At 41.5% G+C, this 18,455-nt stretch overlaps 1 protein-coding gene across 1 annotated transcript in view; it reads right to left on the bottom strand.

Moving 5' to 3' along the window:
• antxr2a (ANTXR cell adhesion molecule 2a) overlaps positions 1-18,455 on the bottom strand; it is a 79,071-nt gene that overhangs the window by 46,600 nt on the left and 14,016 nt on the right. The window contains exons 7-12 of the mRNA XM_040003659.1: positions 17,564-17,644; positions 14,520-14,580; positions 14,184-14,279; positions 10,156-10,225; positions 1,708-1,786; positions 1,183-1,278 (exon numbers count right to left, since the gene is read on the bottom strand). Of these exons, the coding sequence (XP_039859593.1) occupies positions 1,183-1,278; positions 1,708-1,786; positions 10,156-10,225; positions 14,184-14,279; positions 14,520-14,580; positions 17,564-17,644 (483 nt within the window). The remainder of the gene's footprint in view (positions 1-1,182; positions 1,279-1,707; positions 1,787-10,155; positions 10,226-14,183; positions 14,280-14,519; positions 14,581-17,563; positions 17,645-18,455) is intronic.

Raw genomic sequence — 18,455 nt, 5'->3', positions numbered from 1 at the left:
CAGTTTAAAGGTTGCACTGTTGCTGAGCATCTCCGTCTCTTTGTGACGACAGCGTGCTCGTCTCCTCATGGCTGCTTCAAGCACGCCGCGAAGCTCAAATCATCTCCAGCCCATAACAATGAGTTCACTGTCCTCCAAAGGCCTCCACAGTCACCACATCCAGTCGAGCATCTTCACTTTTGTGTTAGTCGGGTGAGGAGCAAACAAAAATCAGCAAAAGTATTCACTCTTATTTTTTAGTGAAGTACACGCACAGGCCTCTGGTCTTTAGTGGGCGGGTTTTAAACAGCAAAGGGAGAGCGACCGTAGAGGGACGTTTTATTTAATCCAACTTCTGCCTAATGCAGGTTTAAATAAACAATATTAGCAGCACTGAGGAAGAATAAGAAATATTCATAATAGTGTATCTAGAACATGATTGAATAGATGTGTAAAAGTGTTTTAAGCTGAAGCAGGACATGATGGATTCTAATGCGATAAAACCGCTAAAAGTCTGTGTGATTATTCTGAATCCCTTCAGTCCCCAGGTAGGCCCGACATTAGTCCTAAACAAACAGAGACTCTGTTAACTTTCATGCAATCTGTCACTCACATCTTCCTGCTGCTGGTCTATGTTATTGTTTTTAACAGTCTGTTTGTGTAAAGCGACTTCTCCACTTGTCTGAAGATATAGCATGTGCAGCGATCGGCCGCTGGTCTGCAGGATGTGGCCTCTTCACATTCTTCCTGTTTGAGGTTGTTCCTCTGCGGTGTTGCTAAACCAGTGTGACTTATCGCGGTAAGCGGGAGGTGACGAGCTTGAACAGATGTTCGGCACCACTTCCCTTCGGCAAAGCTTGGTGAATAACGCCGAGCCTGCCCGTCACCTCTTTGTGCTTTTTAACTGGTGATTAAACTCCATCTTTCACCCAAATTAGGTCAGACTTTACAAGACAGTTTGTGCTTTTTCAAGCGACCTCATCTTTTTCAGCAAGAAGAGAAAAAAAAGTGGGTGATAGGGTTTATCCTCATCAGATTTACAGGACGAGGCAGAACAAAGAGCAGCAACACTTTAGCGTGTTTTTTTCCCCCCACAGTCGAGAACCCGCTCTCATCTCCGCTCAAAGCCAGATTTAATTCATTTATCAGTTTTGGTTGACCAAACATGACTGTGCTGGTTATAGGCGGTGTAGCAGCACTCACCACTTTGCAACACAGAGGCCACAACCACCACATGAGGGCCAGGGCCACGAGGAGGAGCAGCACCAGGAAGACTATCGCCACCACAAAACCGTCCGACTGAAGGAGAAAAGGAAAAGGCAAAACAGTCACACAGCTGGAAACAACTGGATGCGTCAAAGCTGGAGGAGAAATATTAAAAGTTTGTTAGAAGGAATACGAAATAGAAACAAAGGGGAACACGCGGTCGATAACAGCTAAATCGGAGCAAGCAGATGTTTCACAAATTTTCATCATCAGGAATTGCGTGACTCCCAGATAACCGGAAAGTGTCTATAAAACTATGACATTGCTTCATCATATGAGAAACACTGAAAAAAAAAGGAAGTTCTGCTCAAACATAACAGGAAAACTTGTAACCTTATAGGCAACCCATGTTTTATGCATCACTTCCTCAGTTATAAAATCAGGAAACGCAGCTTCATGTTCTTAAAGGGACTTTAAGTTTAATCTGGAACGTGAAATATCAGAGCTCAGCATTAAACTCACACATGTGGTAGCAGAGATGGTGTGGGCACTCGAGATGAAGGACTTGCCGTTGTTAAGGCTGATGAGAACATCCATTTTCCTGTAAAGGAAAGAGTTTAATTAGTATCAGAGGAAATTAAAGGAAACAGCAGGAAACACCATTAAAACCTCGTCTCACTTTATCCTGCCAGTTCTATCACTTTTGTCAGAGAAGAAAAACACGTTTGCATTTCCAGGGAAGTTCACTGTGTTGGAATTTTCGTCATACGTTTTCTGTTTTTGCAAACTTTGTGATTAAAGATACTTCAACTGTAAACATCGGGTCTCAGCTGATATCTTTTTAATCTCCAAGAAGGACGAGCATCGCGCTGCAGCTTGTGTTTTTTTGCAACATCGTGCCCTCGGTCCTGTCTTACAGGGGCTAAATGTCACCTCAGCAATTTTCCTAAAAGACTTTTTTTTGACCTCCAACCAGTGCAAAACCTGTGTCCATAAAATCAGGATTTAATAATAAAATGAAATTTTGAATATTGTAATTTTTTATTATAAGGTAATTCAATTTATTCAATTTTTATTTTCCAGTCCCCTTTGGAGTACTGCAAAGTACCCTTAATTATACTAGGACACATGTTTCAGAGACACTCTATTCAACCCCCCCCCACAATAAGCTGGCCTTTAACATCCTAAAGCAATGATGTCAAACTCATTTTAGTCCAGTTGGTCCCACTTTGAGGAAGCCATAACACTACAGCATCACAGCCTATATGAAACACACACGCCTCTAAATTTCTCATTTTTAAATAAGTATAAAGAAGTCTGCTCAGAGCTGCCGCCCTGCTGGCTGAAGGCTACTGCAGGAGCCCAACTTTGAGTCTGCTCTCCAGATCTTTTTCTGCACGTCACCCCACTCTTTCCCTGGTTTCCTGTCCTCTCTCTCCTCTTCCCTCTCTAATGAAGCCTAAATGCCAAAAATAATTCTAGAAGCTTTTTTCTATTTAATTTTCAAACGTAACGAACCATCCCTGTACAAACAGCCTGATCTCTTCAGAAAAACACAGAATGTATCTCAGTTTTTGTACATCCAGTAAAGCTGGAGTAGTTACAATTTAACTGAAGGATGTGAAAAGACATAAAACCATCACATGTAAAGCTTTTGTATCTAATATGAATCAGAGATCCTGCTCAGATTTGCACACACTCATGTGTAGTTATACTGGTCATGCATTACTACACCGTAAACAGCAACGTGGTTTGTTTTTAACAAAAACGTGTAATTAATGACTTCACTGTAATTTTATCACACGGCGAAGCCATCCGGTGCGCCAAATGGGATCATCAAATCTCGCCCCCGAGCCTCATGTTTGACACCGCCGTCTTAGAGGTAGCAGCACTGTTTGGGAAGCTTTAATTGCTTTTTAAGTAACGAGTTGTTGCCAAGCAACATTATTATTTTTACCTGTCTCTCTTCTACCGTGCTACGTGTGTGTGTGTTTAATCAATCTAACAATATGTATTGAGTGTTACTGAAAACAATGTTGTTCTCCCTGATAATACTTTGCTCTGCATCAAGACTTTAAAAATAGAAGAGCTCTATAATTCTATCGTTGCTCTCGCAAATCCTGTTCTCACAAACGCTAATAAGTCCTGGAGTCATGTTAGCACAATGCTCAATAAAGACAACAATCAGAATTAAATAAATGTCCTCAGTGGGAGGAAATCCTGTCATTATCACATAATCACCGTGTGTGGGTGAAGTAACTTGACTGGCAGTAACAAGGCTCCTGAACTCCGAAGACTTATTTAGAGAGAAAAATGCAACGCCAAAATGGGCGCAATTAAAACCCTAATGATGAACGGCACCGCAATTTCCATATGTCTATTATGCCCAATCCAATTACTGCAGGTTTAATGAGAATTCAGGATATGGAACGAATGAAACGCCTGAAATATTCCCTCCGACACAAAAAGAAAAGAGGCGAGAGAAAGAAGTACGCAGAGCGGTATTGTGTGCGAGGGGCCAGCTGTGAGTGCACGGGAGTGTACAGAGGAGGCCTGCATTAAAAATGGTGCAGTGGAATAATAACAAGAGTGCTCTCTTTGCTGTGGATTTTGCCTCAGGCAGTGCCTTGGGCCACCAATTCTCCTGTGGTTCTGAACAGATGAGCGACCAGACCATGTGTCCTTTACTGCGCCGTCTAAATATTCGAAACTGACTTTTTTGCACCTCACCTTATTTACTGCGCTAAATATTTAAAATACAATGCAGCGACCTTTAAGCAGGATCCGCTCTGACACCTCACCAACTTGTTGATGATCAACTTGTGTTTTCAAATTATCTATTACTTAATAAAGTTATATTAAAAAAAATAAATCTTTATTGGATATTTGATGCAGGTCTTTCATATTTAAGCAGCTGGTGCATTTTAGGCAATGCTACAGAGGGCAAAATATTCTATTCATTTATTCTATTCTGTTATGTGTGCTGCAGATACACTGACACTTTTATAGTGACAGTCAGTGAAGGATTACAACGTAGCAAAATAACAAAATAATAAGTAAATGTAATGCTCTTTTAGTTTTAGGTCAGCGGTCCCCAACCAATGGGCCGAGTCGTTTGGTACCGGGCCGCCAGAGTTGAGAGTCGGGTGTGAAATTTATGGTTTTCAGGGTTTTTAATCGTTATTATTTTATCATTTTTATCATTAACTCTGTTTCCCTGGGTCTTTTCCCATGTGTTATGAATAAATCTTCTTTTTTTGGTTTTATTTTGTTGTATTTATCCGCGACACCTTACGCTGACAGATTAACTTTGCAATTCGAGGAAAATGTGGGAGAAGTTTTCAGAAATCATTAACAGGGAACTAAGAAACACTCTGGTACTGGACTGAAAATGAATGAATGGTAACTTTAAGAGTTGAAAACTGAAGATTTTGAATGAGAATCAGTTTGCTTCCATCAGGAAGCATCACTGGAAACGCTGCACGCCTCCGTAGCTCGGCGAAGATGTTCTAGGTCCCTGCATGTTAACTAAGCGCTTGCGCTGAATGGATGAGGGGAGAGGCTAATTTAGCTGACACCATCAATCCGTGATAATGGTGGGCAGGTTGTTAATCAAGCTGGAGGTGTGGACCCCGCAGTGTGTAGGGGGGAAAAGCTCCCAAGCGAGTTACACTGACGAACCCACTTCTCCCTCGGTCGACAACGCCGGACATCTTTTAACGCACCACAACCCAACCATAGTGAGCGAGGCCTTTTTTTCTCCTCCCTCTCTGAGACACTGACTGCTAATTTACCAAGTTACTGTTGAGTAGGCAGAATGTGCTCTGACACAGAGGCATAAGTCATAGATCCTCTTCTCTTTTACACACTTTTATTTCCATGAAGACGACCAAAAGAATATAGTAATTGCGTGGCCAAATCTATTAAAGTGTTGCTCTAATGATTAGTCACTCTGCTGCTCGCAGAATATGAATCTATGGCTTTTTCGTTAGTCAGTTGTAAAGTTCATTTTAAAAATGTTTAAATGCAATACTAGCGATTTGATTATGGAGAGGGGGGGTTAAAAGGTTTAAAAGAATTTAAAGAGGCAACCCAGTAAATGAATAATTGAAAACAGAGCAGGCTGTCATTTAACTTTTCCACAGTAAAAGCCAATGAGTGACACTGAGGAGAGAGCTGCAGCTGCTGGTGGGTCTGTAGTTATGTTTGAATAAATGGGAGCTGAAAGGGCAGACTGTCACAGGGCCGAGGGATCGTTCAAAAACAGACACCGCTTCCCAGGGACACCGGTTGAACGGCCGAAGGCTCCTTCCCGCCGCAGACCTCTGGCTCCGCATTGGAAAAAGTTTGTCCCCAGGCTCGCTATAATTCATCAGAAGGTAGGCCTTCTGTGACGCTAAGCTTTGGTGATGCGATGCAGCTGGAGCGGCTGACAATGGTGACGCTAATGGCTTTCAAACTTCCCTTAAAGATGTGAAAATTGAGGAGGGTGAATAATTTACAGCAGAGCATATGTGGGGCCTGTCACCCGGCATCCAGGAATCATCAGTCTGTATGTGTTTGTGTGGCAGAAGTTCTGAAGCTCAGTTGATGGGAGGGATCGCCTCACGAAGCCTGGACAGCAGATGAGAGAATGTGGTCCAGACGAGACAACCGCTATTACTCTAAAAGTTGGCTCCCCGTACAAAATTGGAATATTGACCGGCTTCTTATAACCAATAATCCAATTGGGAGATAATACCAACTGAGAGCACTTCTGATTGGTACTTTCAGCTCCACGTACATTCCCTCTCGTGGATGGATCTTATTAAGAGACAGGGAACAGGGTTCGCCGCTATTCTAGTCTAGAAAACGTGGCAAAAAGATCCCCAAAGTCATGTAGGAAAGGGATCTGTTTACCCATCGTTGAAGATCAAAGGTTGGACAGATTTACTGAGACAGTCAAAAAGGCTTTTAGAGAAATCTGCATTAGATTAATGGAATATAAAATATTCTACCAATTTTACAGTTAATCAGAAACACCAAGAAAAAAAGTTAAAAGAAAGCCCAAACTCCTGGACAAACCTGACTAATGGAGACGTAAAGCAGAGATGGGTGACATATGTGCACTCGCACCAGGTGACCTGCACCTACAACAGGTTTGAGTGAATTTGAACAGAGAGCATTGGCGCTGTTAAGTATAAAGTGCCCTGGGCTGCTCGATGAGGTTGGCCCAGGCACGGTCGGTCGGGTCCAGATCCAGATTCAGATCATGTTACAACCAATCAACAGACACGAAGCAGGCCTGTGCCGCAACATGAAGGGATATTCAGACAATAGGACATTTCAATCAAAACATCCTGATACCCCCCGGGGAGCACACGGGGTGACGGTGTTCTCTGCAGCAGCGCGTCTTATTTATCCACCGGCATATCAGCCTCACTGCACCTGCTGTGTAAAGCAGCTGTCACCTCCCTCTTCAGGTATTTTTTTTGTTTCCACCATTACTGTGAGAACACTTCGTGAGGAGCCCCAGTGGGGTGTGCGGGGTCTCCTAATGGGGATGCGCATGGAGGGCTGGAGGAGGGAGCATAGAGTGTCAGCAGATGCCAGAGTTTCAAGCCTGATGCCACAGCTGTCAGCACAGATGACGCCTCTGCCGTGAGTGCTCCCGCACAGCTCGATGACCGGGAACGCTCTGATTCCTGGACGCCAAAGCTAGATGTGGTGCCGTGTGCCCCGGGACCCCAGCGGGACAAGAAGCCGCAGCTGAGGACCTCAACTCAGTCGACTGCTGTATCTGAAATATGTTCCCCAGCAACTTATATCTGTGAGGCAAAAACAAAAATTCAAGCAGTGCTCGCGAGGACAAGGCCCCATGTGTAACAAAACATGGCTGGAAAGGGGGGAAAGGATTGTGCGATGAAATGACAATTCTTCTCCGGCTGAGTAGAGCCGTGTTAAAGGAGCATCCTTTGCGGCGGCAGTGGTGATGGAGCAGAAGCAGACAGATGGAAGGAGACGGAAGTTTCTGGGCTCTGGAGTTCCACGCAGGTGGTCCGGGGTGCAGGGATTGTCACTGCATGGTGAATTATTTAAATGGAGAGCACGGAAAAGGGAACGGCTGCATCTGTCGCACATCCTTTTAAAGCCCCTCCAGCAGATGTGTTTACTCACCACCCGTACCAGCTAACTACTTAATGGGTCATCATCGGCAGCCAAGAGTTAATTAAGCAGGCCTTTTGCAAATGGCGGGTACGTAACATCAGTGTCAGCTCAGGTCCTATCAGGTGCTGGAGACCTGTGATGTAGGGCGTCCGCTTCATCTTTTTACAGGCTGAACCAAAACATTGTGTTTGGCTGCCCTGAGCTCGACTCAGGAGAAAGAACCTGGACAAAGTCCAGCAGACGCTTTGAAATGCTGAGAAATCCTCAAGGCTTCTCAAAACTCTATAAAATTATAAAATATATGCATGACTTCACAACTTTATCTGTGCAGTAAAAAAATTACAGACGTGTCAAATGACCTTTCTAGAATTCTAAAGAAACCTTTTCAACTTCAGGCTCCTTCCTCTGTTCAGTTATTGCAGTGCTAAAATAATCAGACAATAAATAACCAGCTCTAATTATGATCTAATATCATTTTATTTTATGCAAAATGGCCAAAATGATCCTTCAAATTTCCAAAATATAAGAATTTATGTTTTTCTTTTATATTAAAATCACTGAATTCTTCCCGGTTGAAGAGATTTAAAGGTACCTAACCATATAATCTGGGATCTGGGATTTTTGTGGCATTCAACTGAGAAAACAAGGATGAATCTATTAAATCCATCAAATAATGATTTGATAGATTTATCCACAATCAAAACAACTGATAGTTATATAGTGATGTAAATGATCTTTTTTCTCCCTTATAAAAACATGAAAAGATCTTTTTAGACTTTATATATTGAAAATAAAACAGAAAAATAACCAATTCCATCTACAAGCAGTACAACAAACACTGAGGGTTGTTTAAATGCATGCTTCTGTACTGACAGGTCTGCAACCAAAAAACTGCATAGGATATTTTGACTGTCTTATAGATTTTTACTCACTGAAACCAGGAAAAATATTTTTAAAATTCCATCTTGTAGGGTCTACCTTACAATATAAAGCGCCTTGAGGCGAGTGTTGTTGTGATTTGCCGCTATTTAAATAAAATTGAACTGAATCTCGATAGGTTTCCTTGCAAAACTCATACTTTTAGTGTAATTAAGTGCATAGTTTCCCTTAAACTGAAATCTGGTATCTATACTTGAGTCAAAGTAGGTCCTATCAGGCTTACTTTGCTCATAGTGGAAAGTAAGGAATCTCAGAAAAATTATGCATGGTTACTTGTAATAAAAACTGGGGTTTTTTTCACCGCTGTTGTAGTTTATTTAAAGTAAACTCCTCCTGTTTTGCAAAAACTGTACGTGATGGATGGAAATGGAGATCATTTTTGGATTCAGCACCCTAAAATTCATAAAATTGACCAAAAATATGTCATGCAACTGAAAATAATTTTTTTTCAGACCTGTGTTATTAATGCATTGATGTATGTTTTTGCATTTAAATTCTGTTTTTTAGAGTCTGTATGTGTATGCTTCCATCTCTTCGCTGTAGTTTAGGCCACTGTTTTTATAAAATAAAAAAAAAATGAAAATATCATGTTTTCATGAACACTTTAGATTTTTGACATGAGCGGATTAACTGAGGTGAGGTTCAAGTTGAATCGGTGTAGTTACGGCATCGCCGCCGTCATACTGTATTATACACAATCTCATTTAGAGCTGGAAGACCTTCAGGAGCCAGCGGCACTCATAATCATACATTTTTGATTGGATTGCAGTCAGCAAGGACATTAAAATCTGTTGTTCCATCTATAATGCCTTAGCGATCATCTGCTATGGTTTGGGATTATAAGAGATGCCGTTAAAATCAAACAACAGCAACGCGGGCTGGAATAAACGCGTATTTGCACTGTTTTCACTCGAGTGTTTGCGGCTTGTATGTATGGGGTGTTTGTCTCTTCTACACTGTTTACTGCGTCTTTACGCGTTTTAACATACAGCTAATTTACAGACTTAGGAGCTGATTGTTTGTACAAAAGACTTTTGAAAAACTGAGTGGAAAAAAATAGAAAATGTGCACGAGAGAAACCAAGACTTTAATCTTTCAGTAAAACTTTAGAGACGTGTGATTTAAATAAAAATAAGAAGAAAACAAACAAACACAGAGACCTGAGCTGCACAAAAGAAGCTTAAATTCTCCAGAAAAGGGAAGTTTGCTTTTTTTGGGGGGAAGATTCTTGATGTGGTTAATGTAAGAAAGGGGAAGTAACTACTACAAAGGACGTGACCTTATATATGATCCACCGACTGAGTTAAGCTTCCCGAATTCAACATAAAGCTGAAAAACAAACACTGAGCTCTGGCATTTATCCTACACAACATTCCTTTCTTTCCTTTGCCGTAACAATTTATAGGGCAGCATATTGAATCTATTTAGATTGTCCCTATTTGTAGACGCCAGCGCGATCCTGTCATTGAGACTTCACACGTCTCTTCTTGTCATCGTGCCAAGATGAAAACATAAATGTATCTATAGAAACACAAACGAGCTGCATATATCATGTCATATGTTTCTGAGAACATGCTTCCTGAAGACACTGCTGCATTTCCACACACAGTGAATATTTACAGCCAAGAAAGTTCACTTTTGTTCATGCTCACCAAGTGTTATGGAAAAAAAAAGAATATACCGAAGTGCATATATATTTACCTTGAATAATTTTAAATGTCTTAATTAAATTAAAGGTGTGCACGGAAGCATAACCTCTAGCTGACCTCGCCTTTGCATCATATCTGGAGGTCTTTCTCTGATATTTTAGCATCACTGTTAGCACAGATTCCACTGTTTGTGACGGCTTCTCCATATACGACAATGAAACAACGTCCTACTTACTGTCCGACTTCATAGAGCTTCGGGGCGGGACACAGCAGATAGTCATTACGCACCGTGCTCGGCTTCTCAGCTGGAAGAAATAAAAAAAAAAGTTTTATTATTAACTTTGCAGATTGTTTAATGAGGTAAGTACGGATTACGGATCGTAACACAGTATCTGTTTATGTATCCGTGCTTGTTCTGTCTACACAGTCAAACATGAAGGAAACCCTCGATCACTACGGTGTAACACAAAAACAGTTAAACTAAACTGTCCCGTTAGAAAGTGTAAACCATCACGAATCCATTTCACCTGCTCTGGTGTGATTTAAAACACAACAGGTCCACTGGAGGACCAAAAACAAGACAACATTTTTGATGGTGGTGGACACAGACCATTGCTCTCTCCTCACCTTCCTGACCGATTGTTCTCTAGTTCTGGTCTACTGGTAACACAAGACGGCAACTGCGTCCAGTACAGGTTGGGTTTGCGGTCTCGCCCAGTATAGTCTCAACAGTGTGCAGCAGAGCAGTAGTTACGTAAGGAGAGCTGGAGAGGGGCAGCATCAATCCAACAGTAAGACAGGTATCTGCTGCTTTGTGAGAGGAGGAACAAAAGCAGCGCTGCCAGAGCCCCACAGGATGACCTCCGCTCATGGTGAACCTGCCAGTTCTGGGGTTCTCTGGCAACCAACAGCCTTCTGTGAGCGTCTGTGTTATCCTCCTAAGACCCGAACTCTTCCACAGCATGCATTTTTAATTTCTCTTTGATATTTGGGCTGATTGGGGCCCGATGAATGTAAAAACAAAGAATTACCAGATTTTTTTTTTTACCTTATTTTTGTTTTTAAGAAAAATGAGAGCCACATATGAGGATATTCGTTTAAAATTTCGATAGAACAGTAGCAGCATGATGTCCTCGTAAGTGGATATCAGGCCCTTGTAGAGCAAAATTGAGTATTTTGGTCTAAATAACCCAAAATGTGATGTCCACATATGTGGACGCAGGTCCTAGGAGGTTAAATAGACCTGTATCTTTCCCATTTGAATAAAAATCAGTGATATTGTCACATTTTGACTGACTTGTGTTAATGAACATTTCTTCTACGCTCAGGATTTTTTATCCTATGAGATTTTGGAACTGGGACTCGATTGGCACAAAATAAAATAAATGACTGGATTATAATCTGAGAGCGTTCCTCAGCACAGGTTGACAAAAACCTGAAGCGTCTCCAGTCACAGAGGTCACTCTGATGATTGAAACTTGTTCCTCCTTTTCTACAGAGGGATCCAACTGGTTTGAGTGAAGCATCTGCTTCACATATGTGCTGTGTTCCATAGCTGCCATGATGCTTGTCCATAATTATAAGGTGCCCCACTGTTAAAAAGGTCTGGACTGAACACATGCAAAAGCCAGTAAGGGAATAAATAGCCCCAAGTGGGCGAATGTGAGACAGCCTAAACTGAGAAAGGACTAACAGGAAGACATCTGCTAATGGCCGCTTCCTAAATCAGATGAATTTATTTTTTAAAGGGAAAAAATATGTTCCAAGTATTTTAGTCAAGTTGAAATGTTGAAAATCAAAAATAACTTGTCAAGGATGGAAGTGTTGTCATTGGCAGTCACCGATCCCACAGATCCCACGGCCAAATGAGAGCTTTAAAAGATTGGCTCTAGGTGCCAAATCCCGTTTGCTTCCTAAAAAAAGGATTTCTTATCAGAACAGACTGCAAGCACAAAATAAGGAGCGCGGTGACCTACTGTACATCCCCCCCTTCCTTCTGCTGAATTCAGATCATTGAGATGAGTGAGATAACAGACATGTCCGGGCCGGGTTTGTTTTGCCATTTCCGACCTCTCAGCGAGATGAAGATTTTCCAACACATACTGTATTCCATGTCTGTGTCGCTCACGTTACGTCCTTAAAAGACAATAAATCCTCATAGTTTTTCCACTATAAATGAACGCACATAAGATCCATTCATAGCAGTGGAGAAAGAGGGTGGAGTGTCTGTTACTGCGAGTGTGGCTCTGGGGAAACCTTTAATCAGAGTGCAGACAGCTATTTCAGGATGCAGCGTACAAAAACGTTAACCACAATTTGCTGAGCTCAGTGCAGATGGAACACTTACTGTTTGCTTTTAGGGCATTGCTGAGATTTTGGGTTAGTCTGCAATTATTATTGCAAGTTTTGGGTTATTTTCCAAATTTTGGGAAGAAAAATGTCCCCAGTGCAGATTCTAAGGTTTGGTGGTTGCTTTGTTCTTTCCCATGTGCACCTTTTGTCCCATCTGCCTCTGCTCTCTTCTCTTTCCCCTCTAACAACAGATGGAAGCCCGTCTCTAAACCCAGTTCTGCTGGAGGTTTCTTCCTATTAAAAGGGAGTTTCTCCTTCCCACTGTCGCCAAGTGCTTGTCCATAAGGGTTCATATTATTGTTGGAGTTTTTCCCCATCACGTACTGGTTTTTCCTCTGCAATATAACGTCCTGTTATTGTTACTGTTATCTGATTACTTTTTCAAGTAACGAGTAATAAGGGATTACTATTGCAAAAAAAGTAATTAGATTACTGTTACTTTCCTGTAAGCACGCTACGTTACTGCGTTACTAAACTGTGATTTTGTTTGTGAGCGACATTCGTGGTAACGGACGTGTGTAGCTCAACAATGGATAATATGTAGAGTGGGAGAGAGAACGACCATGCCGCATTTAAAGCGTGGAAGTAATCACATTACTTCGAGTTTTGATTCCGTAAAAAGTGACAAAGACATTAGCGTCCGCTGTACTCTCTGCGTGGGGAAAAAAACTTCTTTTTACAGCGAAAAAACCCCTAAACTAAACATCGAGCACGCTGCCACGGGAATGTGAACTTCACAGAAAAAACCCCCGGATCCCCCCACTGACATCACCGCTGTGGCGCCAGGCAAACCTCCACTCACCCCACTCCTGATAAACAGGTGACAATAGATTTCAGAGCGACAGGACTTTGATTTTATTTATTTTCTGCTGTTTTACTTGCAACTATTTGAAAGAGTGTAAACACAAAAAAATATTTTACTTTATATGCTGGAATATGCAGAAAATAGGGTTAAATGTTAAAGAATGTCTTCAGGTCAAAGACTGTTGCATATAATTTAATTTCTGCTTGATGCAATGTGCATAAAATTAAAAGATTTAAACTAAAAAAAAACAATTTTTAAAAAGAGGCTTTTTCATGTGATTACAGTGAAGTAATCAGTAATTAGTTACTAATTACTTTTTTCAAGCAATTTGACCAACACTGTTTGTCAGCATATAAATAAAGACGACATTTCAGGAGACGTGACGTGAAAACATGGTCCTGCCGTGTGAGCAACGGGAAGATTCAACTCAATTTAATTTGGAACCCTTTAGTCAGAAGATTGGGAAACATATTTACTGGAAGGAGCAAAGAAATACAGGTCATGCAAAGAAAATATTTCTGTACAAAAAAAGACTGGATGGACAGATTGTGGTAGACAGCCACATGATATTGTCTTCATAAAAAATTCCTTTGCGGGCATGCCGACTTCCTCTTTATGATTTTCGACTTCCCTGGTAGTTTTTTTAAAGCCACGAGCAAAATTTAAACTTACGACACTGTAAAAATACAAATCTGAGCAAATATTTGCAAAAGTTTTAGATGTGAATGTGTTGCGTGAATAACAGGACTGGGCCAATGATCATTTGACAGCTTAGCTGCAACGATTGCTCGGTTGTGCAGGATGTAACGAGCTCGTCAGGACATCATTCTGGTCATTGGTAATCATGATTATATTGGACAATGTGGCTTCAGCAGTTCATTAACGGGGAGTTACTGTCCTATGATTGGTACCCGAGTTGTATATTTAAGAGTCATTTCAAATTATTAATCAATAACTGTGCAGAGTTGAATCCTGCATGCTCACCATCAGTTTACTGCACAGACCAGTCCACTTAAGTCCACCCGAAGGAACACAGTGAGTTATGACATTAAACGACTACATGGTGTATGTATATAAAGCTTTTACTCTGGGTTTTCTCCACTTACTGAAGGTTTGCTGGCCAACTATGAAGCTGCAGACGACGCCCTCATTGCTGCGTCCGAGGGCAAAGCCGTTCCCTCTGAGGACAATATCAAAGGACTCTGTGGAATGTAAACAAACAGCAGACAAGCTCGGAGGAGGAATTTTAAAAGCCTTCGCCTTTCTTCTGATGGCCTCTCGTATGACTTTGCACTACCAACATTAAAGTTTTACTTGTCTGTGAGCAGGCTCGACACAGTTGGAAGGATGTCATTGTTTCATTCAGCACATGTAAAAACAAAAAGATTCCTGTGGAGGATAAATCGACTTGAGTTCCAAAAACTTGATCGGGATTTACTTACGATTCACACAGACACTGGAGGGCTCCACGCTCAGGATCTCTGTGCACGATCTCTTTAATATCTTGAGGATAAGAGGGGAAGGGGACATGAAATGCAAACATTACTGCTTGAGGGCTGAGAATAAATACATCAAGTCCTGGCCGTTATCGACTCTGTCAAGTTTAGAAAACAGATTAGAGTGCAACACCTGAGAAATGTCTTGCTCCTCTGGACCTGCAGGCTAAAGGAGAGCGCTGAATATCAGCGGTGAGGAGAACAGGAGGTAGAACAGCAGCTGTGTCAGCTTTTATGGGAAAATTATGCAAGACTATTACTGTTCCTCACTTCGATTAAAAACCTCGGGGATCCTGCATTACCATATAAAGAGCCTGTGTGAGCCCACTGTCATGGAGCCGCACTATCGGCTATGATTCAATAAATCAACAAAGGACAAACTATGCAAATCCCAGTACACAGTCAGTAAAAAGAAGCATATTAACTGCAATATAGGACACTTGAACCTTTCATTTGATGTTGGGTTAAACTTCAATCTGAGAAGAGGAAGACGGAAGTGTTTACAGCAGCCTTATTAAATATGACGGTTTGATATGGAATTGTTAAAAGGGGAGAGGGTTGTAGATGACAGCTGGGAGGGAAAAGGATCTGCTGCTGTTCCTCTGTGCCACTATTTTCCCGGTCTAATTACTTCGTTGGCAGTGCGATAGAGAAAAAAAAAAGAAGGGGGAAATAAAAAAAAACAACAACTGACTGTTTGCCTCCCTAAGCTTAAAATAATGGGAGGACCTCAGGAATTACACTGTTTTTCCATCTAGTGAAATTTTCCACTTGAAGAAATTCCATCTCACACATACAGAAAAATTTCACTCTTAAAGAAAATTTGGTAAATTGTTTGAGTTACAGGATCCACAAACTACATCCTCGGTGTTTTGAAGATATTAAAATATAAGCTTTGAATGCTGAGATTAGAGGCCTCCGTTTGCTTCAACTCAAACAGCAGCTATTCATTTCTCTGGGATCTAGTGACAAACATTATTTACGGGCTGCAGAGGGAAAAGGAGGCAGACGTCCAAATACCCAAAGTCATCCAAATATCTCAGCCAGTGTTGTAACTGGCGGGGGTTTCTGCAAGGATGAGGCTAGTCTAATCACTTTCTGGAAATAATTAAGTGAAAAGGTTCATATGGCAATGAACTCTTTGTCATATGCATTATTTTGCAGTGAAGTGCCACAAGATAACAACTAATGGTGCAGAGTTTAACAGTCCAGTAGCAAAGGAAGTTACTGATAGCAGTTGAATTTGGGGCTTTCCCAAAAGGCCTGCAGCTCAGACAACAAAGGGCCAGTGCAGAAGAAATAAACGAGGGTGCAGAAACCCAACTTTGCTGAGCTTTTTCCTGCGAGTTTTGTCATGCTGGTCACAGAGGCGGGGTGGATCCTGCAGCAAAAGGCTGCACAGATGATCTCAAATCCTCAAAATCCAACAGTGAAGCAAGAAGGCCAACTAGTCAGGAATCCAGTATTAGTAATCAGAGAGGAATGCTCCTCGTTTCATTTGGATGCTGGAAGCGTCACTGCACTCAGCTCCTCTTCTGAGGGGACGAGCTTTTTTGTTGTTGTCCTGGACTTTCTCAGACAGGCTTTCAGACGCTTTGGATAACGGTTGGAGTGTCTCGAGACCACAAAAAACACGCACATGTGCCTTTAGTGGCAAGAGTGCCCTGTGAACAAAGCTCTCTTTCTGATAGAATAAACAGACTGAAGCATTTTCTTCAAAATATCAGTAATCATGTTCACCCTTCACCCCAAAGTCTTTTATCTTCTGATCTTAACTGTTACAAACTGGGTGTCTGTACTTCTGACAGTTGATAGTATTCTTGGACTTACACATGAGAACATTTTCATCTTTGTGGTTACTCACACACACACAATAGTTCAACAACAATTACAGCTGCTTTCAATGAATCGTGGCTGCACATGCGCGAGCGAGACTCTGCTAACAGCAGCTGCAGTGCTTAAATTAAAAGCTTTACATGTTTCTGTGTCTAAATAAACTATAAAATTAACACATTTATAAAGAACTGGCATGAAGTATCTCCGTCTTACCTGTTTATTTTTGCATTCACAAGACAAAGGTAGAAAGCAGCACTTTCCTGTAAATCACAGTCGTTTTAAAAGTAGAGCCATCAATCATAGCTCGTGGTTCTTTGCATCACACAGAAACAAGTCGCACCCTTTGGCTTTGTGTGCTTCCAGCTGCATGTCTGACAGCAACATTTAGCTCTGCTCTTTTCCTAAACACTGCTGGCCTTTTCAGCTCATGTAAGTCCAGCTCGGGTCAGAGTGCTCTGCAGGACTCTGGGCTCAGACTCATGTGAAAATGTTGCCATACAAACCCCCACCTTGGCTGACAGCATTCAGGCTAAAAGCTGCAGCACATGGAAAGTATAACTAACTGGCTGGCAGAGGATGAGGCGGCTGTTTGTGAACGTTATTTAAACACTGTTTAAGGGACTCTCGCTCTCTGAGGGCGACTCGCTGATTTCTGTGTCGCACTGGTGGCTTACACCAGCTTTTATTTTGAAAAATCATCTAAAAAAATGAGAATTAGCTCTACTGAAGCCCTGCTGCTGCACTCGCGCCTTGTGACACAATAAAAAACACAGCGTGAAGCGGATGCTATATGGACAGTGACTACTTGTTCCCATCACAGCGTGTAATTTGCGACAGAGTGGCTAAGACATTTCCGTCTTTGTGTGCAAAATGAGGACACAACGACCAGTTATTTCCACAGACATTTTCCAAACAGCGTAGCAGGAAGTCCACTGAGGTTTTGCTCTAATTTGTGAGAGATGCCAACGAAGCCAAAGGAAACAACTTTACTCAATTGCTGAATTGACAAACAGCGTGCACTATGTTAGCAGCTGAGCTGTGCCTGCATACGGAGAAGAGAGGTTTAGCTGAAACCCACAGCTTGTTAGTCTACAGCACGAACGACAAAGCTACCTCACGAAGACACAAAAAAAAGAGACGTCAGGCAAACTTACAGAGTTGATAATGCCTTTGAGAGCGTGGAAGCCATCTTTGACAGGAAACACATGGTCTTTGGTGTCCGCAATTTCAGCAAGCTGTTGGTATCACGAAAGAATGGAGTAAACAGGGAGCAGTGCTGATTTAACACGGCTTTCTTCTTTTTCTCTTTTCCTCTTTATGACTGAGCTCTGTCTTTCCCTTCATATTATGGGCAGGAGGAGACAAACAGATGGCATGACTGTGGCAAACACTTTGCTCAACTATAAAAAAAAAAATTGCAGCACAAATTGGGAGCAACATTGCCATTGTTTTTGACTTAAGTTCTCATCAAAGGATCGGTTACCAATGGTTACAAGGGACAGGCCACCATGTTGGAAGAGTGACAGTAAAAGTGCAGACAGCACTGAGCATCGGTGACATTAGAGGGAAGAAATTCTTGACGTCACTTTACGATATGAGCACAAACTCATCATTTGTTACGGAGACAAATAATAAATACAATAAAAATAGTGTGAACGGTGTGAGGAGCCAATAACCGATTTCACAGCCAACAGAAATGGTGCTTTTACTCCACAGTTTCTAATGACAACAAATGCTCACAGTAAGCCTTAATAGTTACACTCCTGTGGTCTCTGTACTGCTTAATATAATCTCAGGCGACACGCTAAATCAACCTTAAAGAATTCGCTATTCTGGCTTAATAGTATAAACGCACTTTAACTATTCCCGTATGATCACACGTTCATTTACTGTGTATTAGTTTATTTTCTGGTCATATCGCTAGTATCAAGTATTTGTAATGTAATTAACCTCAATTTAATGTTATTTTAAAGTTCAGAGTGGTTTAAATTTCCACGCATTCTTTAATGTTGTGAAAAACAAACACACGATGAACCAAAAATATTA

This window comes from Simochromis diagramma, unplaced genomic scaffold, assembly GCF_900408965.1.
Source record: "Simochromis diagramma unplaced genomic scaffold, fSimDia1.1 OVJJ01000583.1, whole genome shotgun sequence".
NCBI classification, from domain to species: domain Eukaryota; kingdom Metazoa; phylum Chordata; class Actinopteri; order Cichliformes; family Cichlidae; genus Simochromis; species Simochromis diagramma.
Note: the sequence above shows the minus strand (reverse complement) of the source record. Positions and strands in the feature narration are given on the sequence as shown.